Source organism: Chelonus insularis, unplaced genomic scaffold (genome assembly GCF_013357705.1).
Source record: "Chelonus insularis isolate UGA/USDA-ARS -01 unplaced genomic scaffold, ASM1335770v1 contig_88_pilon, whole genome shotgun sequence".
In the NCBI taxonomy this organism is placed as follows: domain Eukaryota; kingdom Metazoa; phylum Arthropoda; class Insecta; order Hymenoptera; family Braconidae; genus Chelonus; species Chelonus insularis.
The window spans coordinates 4,661,336-4,671,991 of record NW_023276776.1 but is presented as its reverse complement, the minus strand read 5'-3'; the positions used below and the strand labels follow the sequence as shown (position 1 = coordinate 4,671,991).

General features: G+C 30.2%; 1 protein-coding gene across 2 annotated transcripts; it reads right to left on the bottom strand.

Annotated features, from left to right (window-relative positions):
* Window positions 1–2,795: 2,795 nt before the first annotated feature.
* On the bottom strand, window positions 2,796–10,574 carry BicD (protein bicaudal D). 2 transcript variants are annotated; one of them, XM_035091641.1, is made up of 7 exons: window positions 10,006–10,574; window positions 8,796–9,770; window positions 8,110–8,256; window positions 7,866–7,898; window positions 6,823–7,240; window positions 6,479–6,730; window positions 2,796–5,862 (listed from the first exon to the last, which is right to left on the bottom strand). In XM_035091641.1, exons 1-7 carry the CDS (start codon window positions 10,216–10,218, stop codon window positions 5,576–5,578), a joined length of 2,325 nt encoding a protein of 774 aa, XP_034947532.1. In that variant the 5' UTR covers window positions 10,219–10,574; the 3' UTR covers window positions 2,796–5,575. The 2 variants fall into 2 exon arrangements, with proteins under 2 accessions (XP_034947532.1, XP_034947533.1); XM_035091642.1 differs by lacking the exon at window positions 7,866–7,898.
* Window positions 10,575–10,656: the final 82 nt, after the last annotated feature.

The window sequence follows — 10,656 nt, the reverse complement described above, 5'->3', positions numbered from 1 at the left end:
CAGAGAGATGAAACAATTGTCATAACAGTCTCTTTTTAGCCTGTGGTGAATGCAAATTTTTCAACAAGTGCCACTTACTCGGATTAATTAGTAAGATTCTGACACTTTCAACATTGCTTTTGTCTTCTTACATACACTTAAAGTTTTTTTAGCTTCCATTATATAATTTCTACAATACTTTTCTGACCTTTAACGCTTCATCTTTCTGATGTTTAAAGATCCTTTTCGTGTTTCTGATAGCGACATTTCAATTTACACAAACGGCTTTTCCTCGTTTGTTGTTTCTTTAACATACTTCCCCTTCATCCAACAAAATGTTTTGTTGCAAAATAAACTACAAGTTGAACTAGTCGCTTACATGCACCTGGCGGGAAATGAAACGTTAAACTCTCTCTTGTCCGGTTATTTATCTGAGTCAAGCTCTCTATGTAATAGAGAATGGATCTGACCCAATTGGAACGGTCCTCTTGCATACATTGGTGGTATTGCAATGTGAGGAAACATTTCGAGGCAACATACTCTGATACGTACACTTCTCTATCTCACATTCTAATTCTCATTCCTCTGCCTCTACAACGGACAAGGTTAAACGTCGACCCTCGATCTTATAAATAGTCTATTAACCACAACAGTTAAACGAACATCTGAACAAGAGGAAAGAATATTGGTCAATGTTTATTCGATTTTTTTACACCCACTAAAATTAATCATCATTCGTTTTCTTTTTATTTTGTCATATAATTTCGACTACAGAAAATTCCAGAATTTTTCATAAAAATTCTTTGCAGATAAGAAAACGATCTAGAAAACTGATGCAATACTTAGGCATAAGTGAGGGAGGCTAAAGAATTCTCGTAGTCTGTTGAATTGAGTGAAGTCAAGTATAATTGTACACACGATGATACTATCGTGGAAGTTTGTATTCGCGGGAAGCCCTGGCAAGTTACCAAAAGGCCAGACATTCCTTCAAGTCACGAGCATTACTGATTCCGCAGTTATTGCACTGTAGTGACAAAATAAAAATGATCAAAACTTGCTCGACAGACTACCAGTCCATAAAATGACGCATCATCTCAGGGTGAAATATTATAAAAGAAGGTTTGTATTATACAAAAAAACTGTAGTAATGAGGACGACATAGCTTTTAAATAGGTCGGGTATTCAACGAGAAAATTCATTCGTTTTGTCAATTTCTTTGAAGGTTGCTCTTTCTTCGAAAATTTTTTTTTTTCCAAAAAACTTTTTTCATCCAAAAAATTTGTTTCTTGTTCACTCATAACATTTTTCTAGAAAAATACATATCTCATGATTAATATTCAACAAATTCAACTGACAGCTTTTTGTCAATTGTTTTCTTTTAAATTGAAAAATTAATTTGTTTTTATATTGTTAATGAAGATAAATTAATTATTGAATAATTGACATTAAGAAAGAAAAATTATTAAAAGTAACTTTTAATTATTCATCTACAATTCTAAATGAATAATAATAAAGAAAAAAATACATAGTTATATTTTTTAAATTAATAATTTATCACAGAAAGAAAAGGTTCAGTGAGTGGAATAATTAGAAAATGAATAATGCTTCATTAAATATTTAACTAGCTAAGGTAATGATTTTTCCAAACCATTTTTCTTTGATATAAGATTGGTCTACTTTATGAGTTTTATCACAATATTTCTCTCAACTTTTTTTCATTTAAATAATCATAAAAACATTCATAAAATTAAATAAATAATAACAATAATAATAATAGTAATAATAATAATAAAATTTATATTTTATTTCTTCTTAATTTATTATTAAATTGCCACTCATTGACTAGAATAATTTAAAAGCTCCATATAAAACACACAACCATCTTAACATAATGATTTTTATCAAACACTTAAATTTTTATGTAAAAATAGATGAAATCAAATTTAATTATTTCGTTGTATATTTAATTTATGTATCATTAAATAATTCAGTATACCAAGTGATCTAGATAAAAGAATATGTTCTAGAAAGGTTTCTTATTAAGGATTACCATATTTATTATGATTTTTTAGTTGTCATGGAAATACTTAAACTACACGACAGAAGGAATATGAAAAACGTATGTGATATAACGTAAGTTTCTGTCATGTGTCCACTATGGTGACATTTTAATTCATACTACCCCATCAGTGTAGGAAAAGTTGCTTTTATTTTGAATAAAACACAAATCCTTTTATTGATTTTCACTTGAACAAATAACTGAAATGAAAAAAAAAATCTTTAATTCGTCAAAACACATATTGGAAAAATATGAATGTTTGAGGTGTTAAAAACTTATTTACTACACAACAATGAATTGAAGCGAAAAATAAAAAGTCACCATTCATTCATTTTATTCTAGCATTCATTTCCTCGTTCTTTAGTCTGTACTTTTGTTCTATTTTATTTTACAAGATTTTTTTTTAAATCACCTTTTTTTGCTGAAATAACGATGACGTAATGAACTTAAATTGACTTCGTTCTTGCATTCGATGCTAAAGGTTATATCATCGAGTTTCGAGAAGCTGAGTTCCATTATCGTTTGTGCTTGGTCGCTTCCGTTAATTGACACACTAAAGCAAGCATTAACAAATGATTATTTTGTGAAATAAGTCAATGTGTACATCATCTCAAGATACAGAAGTTCTTAAAGGGGTTTACAAAAAAAGAACAAGTTATCAAGTCTTTTCAAAGTTTCTCAGCTCCCATTTCTGGTAATTTTCACCTATCAAGACTAAGATCTTAGATTATATCATGTAACAAACAATTCAAAAAGACATGATTATAAATGGTTATATTTTCAATCAATTTATATTACAAAACAAATTATCTATTATTGGACGTAATATAATATTAAATTTCCTTGACATTTAGCTTTGACAAATTGTCAATTTGTTATCTTACAACTATTTCATTTTACTTTGACTTAATCGAAATTTTATACTATTGGAAACGATCGAGTGACCCTAGACTGAGAGAAAAAATAACTTTTCTTATAAAGAATAACGAATAATGAACTTTTTATGACAATTTTCATCTTAGATTAACACATTTTTATTGAAAATTCTCTTCAACAATTTGATTACTTATCAAGATAAAAAAGAGGCGTGAAATAAGTAAAGATAAAAAGGTAGTAAAGTTACTTTTAAATGTGCTACAATATTTTTTTTTTGCTACGAAGAAAGCTTCCACTATTTCCACCACTTTAACTAACTTGAGACTAGTTGTTTTTTTTTCTCTCAGTGATAATTAAATGAGTAGTCGTTGAAAAATAATTTTTGATTCAAGGACTAATCTCTAATATTTATAATACAATACCAAAATGAGCATTTACATTATTTACAAATTCAGATCAATTTGTATTTATACTTGTAGTATACTTTGAATAATTATCAATGACAATAATAATCATAATAATAGTATTAATTGATGCATTATATATTCTTACATTAATAAACAGACACACGTCGCCGTGATAATGCTCGACATAAAGGACGCAATGGTACAATTAATACATAGTTGGTCTTCTTATTGATTAACTTGCCTCATATATTTCTCACAATTTCCACTCAGGTATTAATAATTTTAACAATGTATTTTTAAAATGAATAAAAAATTATTAGCAAAAATAATAGCCAACTTGGAAATGAATTAAAAGTAACATGTTGAAAAAAATGTATAATTATTCCATAAAAAAGAGGGTAAGAAAAAAGTTAAAAAATAATTAAAGATAAAATATTTTCACTGAGCACGAAACAGTTATTCATTAAAAGCAAGTGAAGGAGTAATAAGTTGAAGATAAATTTCATTTAACGGCGACGATGTGGAAAAATAGGGAAAGGGACGGTGATCTGAGGCTGGCTCGGTTTTTGGACATAATAATAAAGCATAAACTTTCGCTCATATCATTTCACTTCACTCATAATATAACATTGTAAAAAAGAAAACAATTTTAAAATAACAATGATGAATTAATCAATTAATCAATTAATTATTGATCATAATAACTAGAATAATATTAAAACATAATAATAATACAATTCATAAAAATACATACATAAATCTATGCAGTTATATATAAAAATTTCGTACCAATAAAAAAATGATTATGATATGCAAATAAAATACACAAATTATTGGTATCCACTTTATATAAACATGGACGTCATATGGATGGTTCGGTACAAATACAAGGGCGACAATTGATCAGTCAATAAAATGATCAATATAAGTTGTCTCTCTGTTTTCATTTACTATCGAGCTAAATGTATAACAGATAGCATCGACAAATAATCGCAATAATTAACATACAATTTAGTAATAATATTAATAAATAACAGACTTAGAACTTTACGAATTTCTACGACGACATCATCATAGAGAGTGTGTAAATATAAGATTAGCTACCTTCGATTATAAGTTCATATGATTGGCAACAAATTCTTATGTCGTCGTTGACAAGAATTCGTAAGTATATTTGGACAATAGATAAAATTTATGATAAGTTCAATAACGTTTTTTTTTGTTTTCTAAATCAATCTTTGTTTTATTTGGCCTCGTATGTACTTAAAATATGGACGTTGCTGGTGATAGATTTTTTTTTCTCATTCAACGATTTAAGAACATGATTATAATTATTATAGCTGCATAAATTACAAATTTATTTTAAAAAATTGTTATTTAGCCATCACCTCATCAAGACTATTTTTAATCATTTTTCGTCAAATTGTTAGCCGATTAACAATAATGATAAATAAATTAATGAATTAGTTAATTGAAATAAAAACTAGTTGATTTGATTGAACGACTTAATATAATACTAGTCAATGTTTTTAATATCAATCGAGAATAGAAATAGATAAATTTCTAAGTTGATTATGACTCAAGACTTGAAAATAGATCATTAGATTGAAAACAATATTAGACCAACGAATAAATTCAATTAAAATTACAAAGTATATTATAGGATGCGACGGAATCTTTTCTTCGTTTTTTTTTCGTTCATTTAAACTAAGTTAATCGAAGTATACCAAAGTATACTAGAAAAACTACAAATATTTTTATTTCCAATACAAAAATTCTACAATCTCTAGGTTTTGCCTCAGAATGAAAACCCTAAGTATTCTCGACTATATGATTATGAAATTCTACACTTCCATACGATAGTATTGTCACTACATTAATTTTCTCTAATAAAAACCCAACATTTCAATGTCCTTGTGATTAAAATTGGTAACGAATATTTCATTTTCTTTTTTCTACTAGACTATTAATGACATGGAGCGTAAGTGATGAATACAGAGGCAACCTCTACATCTATCTATAATCCATTGGGAAATTATACTATATCGACAAGTTCATAGTGACGATTCCTCGAATGTGATTTCTGTAAAAATATCTTTGCAATACCATTCATTACTTTTCTCAAATTACTGTCAATTCCCCAAGGCAATTATTTTAATGTTTTTTAATAGTTGTTGAGGGAAGAAGCGAATATACTGCTATTTAGTAATTTCATCATCACTCAAAACACTTTGCTCCATATCTTTACCATTTTCTAGAAGAAATCTCTACCCATATGAGGACGGTTTGACTGTTGCATACGGGGACGAGCACCACGTCCGTTACCACTGCCCCCATGTCTCATATGTCGCGTATTTCTCAACTCACGATCTACCTCTAATTCTTCGAGTTTCATTGTCAGCCCAAGTTTTTGCTGAACGGCGAGACGTAGCAGATGGTTCAAAGTTTTTCTATCTTCCTCTGCTACTGCTAATTGACGCTGTAGCTCATCAACTTGTGTGACATACTCCTCACACCGTGCCGCAAACATCGCACGTAGACCTGAGGAGTGTACTTGTTAGAGGGTATTAAAAGACAAAGGGGCAAACAAGCAAAGTGTATCGTGCTAAGACACCTAAACCAGTGCAATGAAAATTTTTTTGTGATGAGCGTGATAAGTGTGATGATTGATGATGATGTGATTAGAGTTTAGTGAAAGAAAAAATATACATATATACACATAATGAGCGAATAATAATATGTCCTAACACCTTAAGCAACTTTTTACAGTATAGTCAATTAAATAAACCATTATGCATTACGTCGAGTCTACTGTAGTCTTAGTTATAAACTACACAGAAAAAAATCAGTCACGTGTAATAACACAAATTCGTCGAATGTCATACACATGTATAGGAATATTTTACAAAATCATAATTTAATACAGCGTTCATAATGGCACATATTAAGAGCAGTGACTAAATCAATAGTAAAAGTGCCTGAAATTAATACCGCCACATAAGTTAATGCTGCGATAAAATTGAAATAAACATGGAGTTAATAGATAAGATCACCATGTGTTAACAGAAATCGGGGGAAAAAAAATATTGAATTCATTGATAACTCAACTTTAGCATGATTAACAGCATGACATTAATAAGTTTCTGCGTATACTCACTCGAAAAAGTGGCAGCATTTTCTTTTAATCGTCTAAGTTCATTTCTCAACTTCGAAATAGTCTCACTAACAATACTCTTCTCACTTTCATATTTACTCTTCAAATTGTTCAAAGCAACTTCAGCAGTGTTTTTATTAGATTTCAAAACAGTACGTAAAGTTGCAATCTGTTCACGTTTTGCCGATAATAAAGCTTTAAGTTTTATCACCTGTTCTTGTAAATCACCCTCATCAGCCTTGTTTTCATTATTTGCTGTAAAACATAAAAAAAATAATATGTTAGAGTATTATATATTAACTTAATAGTAGATATTATTTCTATCATAAAAACAGTTATTAACTTACAATTAGATATATTTGCTTGATTTCCTTTACTCATTTCTATGGTATGTTCGACCGCATTTCTCAAATGTTTAATTTGATCCATTGCAGTTTCTATGTGCCGACTGATTTCATTGGCCTTCGATAGACTTTCAAGATCTTTGATGGGAACATCTGTCTTTGAAAGAGTTCTAAACCATTCGATTTTATTATTGTCCTCGCCTTCTTCTTTCTCAGGTATCTTTTCGTGATCCAGGATGACTCGTGATGGTGTTTCACCGTTGACAGCACATACATGATGATACAGCTGTGCCAATTCATCAGACATATTCTGGAGATCATTTTGAGCATTATCAAGAGCACCTCCAGCTTCAGATGCACACTTCGATAGGATCTGAATGTCCGATTCTAATTGAGCATTCTTATGTTCAGTATCCAATAGCTGAAAAATCAATTAGAAATATTAATATTAGTTATGAGAGATTAGAAAAATAATTTTTATTTTTTTAAATTCTTCAATAGCTAAATGATTGATACATGCTCGAAAGCACGATATTTATCGGACGATTGATCATAATCATTGATAGAATGGTGTGTAAAAATTGCGGAAAATGGCGTGAGCTCAAGAGTATCAATATGATTCGTGCAATGAGACTCAGCAAATGGAAATCATGCCACGTTAATGATGACGAACGATATGTGTATAATATAAACAGATGGATTTATATCGTTTCGAAGCACATTCTCTTTGAAAGCTTAGTGATTAAAGTTGATAAAGTTGTTGATTCCACCTGTTTTTATCTCAGCTTATTTAGTTTAAAAAGATATGGAGAAAGAATATCTAAAAGCAATATGATTTCACGATGACAACTCGAGCTGTTTCATATATTCACACTTTATGATTATAACAAAAAGAATTTTTTATTTTTAAATTTCTTTTTTTAGCGGCACCTAGTAGACGCTGTTAGGGCATTGGAAAGGTAATAATAGAGATCGTTAGAGAGGCAAAACAACCAAGTCATTATTAAGTAGGTGGTAAATACGTAAACGGGGCCACACGCTCCAACCTTTTCCTGAAGGCTCTTCACTGACACTGGGATCTGCAATGCCATAATTTTCATTCAACTAATTTTGCTATGCACCCACACCAGTGCTCATATTCATTCAAATATTTCATTTTTTACTACCGTATTAAAACCATTAAAAATAAATCCCATGGTATTATGCACTTTTTTCTTCCTAACTGCATTCGATTCCATTATTATCAGCATTTATTTTATTAATTCCGTAAATTCCTATTAATTTAATTACCTTATTTCGAAGATTAGTCAACTCCATTCTCAATTGTTGTGTTGCATCAGATACAGTCAAATTTTCTTCAAGTTCACTTATATCTTTTTGGAGCTGCTCTACTTCATTTGCGGATATTTTACACCATTGTTGATATTGCATAACAGCCTGTAACAATTCACATTATTTATTTTTATAACCACTTTTAGTATGATGAGTTAATGAATTAAATAGTTTTCATAAAATGAAATAAAATACAAGATTTAAAGAGAGGATAAATTGGTTAATTGATGTGAAACAAAAATAAACATTTAAAAAAAATGTTTGCTAAAAAAAAATCTTCCAACTGATTTACTTATTCAAAAGATAAAAAAGGTTGTGTTAGATGTAAACAAAAATTTAACTTTGCAACTAAATAAATCAGAAGTCGGACATTTTTAAATTAGAGTTCAACTTCCCAGTACGTGCTCAATATAGATAATTATCACTTGAATAAATATGCAAATTAAAAGCAACTGATAAAATTTCAAGTGTGCTAAAATAAATTGATCATTTAAATAATTGACTTATTATTCGTTGAATTATGTTGAAAAAATGATTTTAATTCACAATAAAACTGCAAATTTTTGTTCTCTCAATAAGGAATAAAATTAAATAGAGAAGAATATAAATACAATATCAATTGAATAATTGACTGCCAAAATTACCTGATTGAGTTTATCTATGGCAATTTCGTCCGTTTTCTCTGGAAGATTTGAATGTAAATGCTGAAGTGATTGAACACGCGCTGCTAATTGAACTATCTTAGCCACAAATGACTGTAATTCCCCTTGGCTTTTTTCCACTGTATGTTGACTATCACGTAAATTTTGTGAGAGAACAGCTTTCTCTGATTCAGCTAGTTCTAATTGTTTTTCAAGCTTTTTAAGTTCATTAAGATGAATTTCAGAAAATAGATCAACTTGTTTAGTTGCTGCTGATGTACCAGGTTCTTGAGTCTTCAAATCATCCTCAATTCTTCTTAATGTTGGAGAATCATCCTCACCATCACTACATATCGTTTGATCCTCAGTCATACCACGTATTGAAAATGCTAAACTACTTAAATTGTAAATTGATTCACTATTCATGCGCTGATCTAGTTCTTTTTTCAGAGCATATTTAGCTTCACGTTCAGCTTGTAAAGATTCAAGAGCTTCTTCCATTTGTTTTTCAGCTATTTTTTTTAAATTAGTCAACTCTTCTACTTGACTATTAAGAAGCTCAACTTCTTCAGTTAATCTCCTAATTTCGTGCTTGGCACTTTCAAACTCTACTTGGCTTGATCGTAAAGTCGATACTTGTTTTTGTAATGAAATATTTTCATCTTCCAATTCAGAATAATCTTGAAGAAGCCGTGTTTCACGGAAACGGCATTCTCTTAATTCTGTACGCAAGCTTTTACGTTCACTTTCCGCTTGATGGTGATTTTTACTCACATCTTCGCGCTCTTGGAGAGCATGATCTCGTTCAACTTGAACACGTTCTAATTCATGACGTAATTGTTTGATCTCATTTTCGAGATCAATGATTTGAGTCTGTAATGATGTTTCTCGAGCTGCACTTTCGTTTAATAAACTCTCTTCTTGTTCAATCCCACTTTTGGTAGTCAGTTTATTTGTCGTTTGAAATTTTGCCAATGCCTAAAATGGAAGAATTATATTAGACGTTACTTTCTATTTTTAAAATATATATGACTTAATATGGTAATGAATAAAATGATTCAATGTTATATAATTTCGAAGATTTACTGAAAATAACTATTTCAATGATTTTTTAAATAATTAATAAATTTAGTGGGTTTAATAAGTATTACTTATATAGGAAGGTTATGAAATTTCACTATATTATTTTTGCGAGTTCAATGATGGTACTAACCTCTTGAGTAATGTCAAGCTCATGTTTAGTATTATCGTAAAGTGTTTCGAGTTCGTTACATCTTTGTTCAAGTGCAGACTTCTCTTCTAATAATGCAAGACCATACTGAGCAGACTGAATTTTTTCAGTGGATACAAGGTCAAGTTCCCTAGAGAGTCGTTCTATTTCCGCTCGTAGATCAGTCACCCTCATTTCTTCAGTTGTTGTGGCCATGTCTGCTGATTGATTAAGCCGAAGGCCTTGGACGTCCAGTTTGATTGTCACTTGATTTCTTATCACAAAACGTGTTGTTACCGTAAAGAATATATGGCACTGGACATAAGCCCCGTGGATGACAAGTGCTTAGGCATCATCCGTAAACCTCACACTGATACCGTTTTACCTCCCACGTATTTTTACTCATATATTCACTACTCCAACTTTATCCAGTTAAATGTTATTCATTAACAATTTTCTATGGTACTCACATGCTCATCCAACGTTTAAAGAACATGAGCATTTGAAACACTTCCCAACGAACAGATAAATAAATCGGAAGCCAACTTTTCACGCTTCCACGAGTCTACCTGTTTCTACACGCAGGTGAGACTGCGCAAGCGCGTGACTCTTTTACACTCGGAATTTTAATTAATGGGAAGTCGGTAAACTAAA

What these genes read in the sequence shown, in the direction of transcription:
- BicD (XM_035091641.1), bottom strand. Translation starts at nt 10,218, where the DNA reads ATGGCCACAACAACTGAAGAAATGAGGGTGACTGATCTACGAGCGGAA. An exon ending in CCATAGATAAACTCAATCAG is followed by an intron (nt 8,257 to 8,795) that starts GTAATTTTGGCA and finishes GAATTGTTACAG; the next exon opens with GCTGTTATGCAATATCAACA. An exon ending in TCAAGCAAATATATCTAATT is followed by an intron (nt 6,731 to 6,822) that starts GTAAGTTAATAA and finishes TATGTTTTACAG; the next exon opens with CAAATAATGAAAACAAGGCT.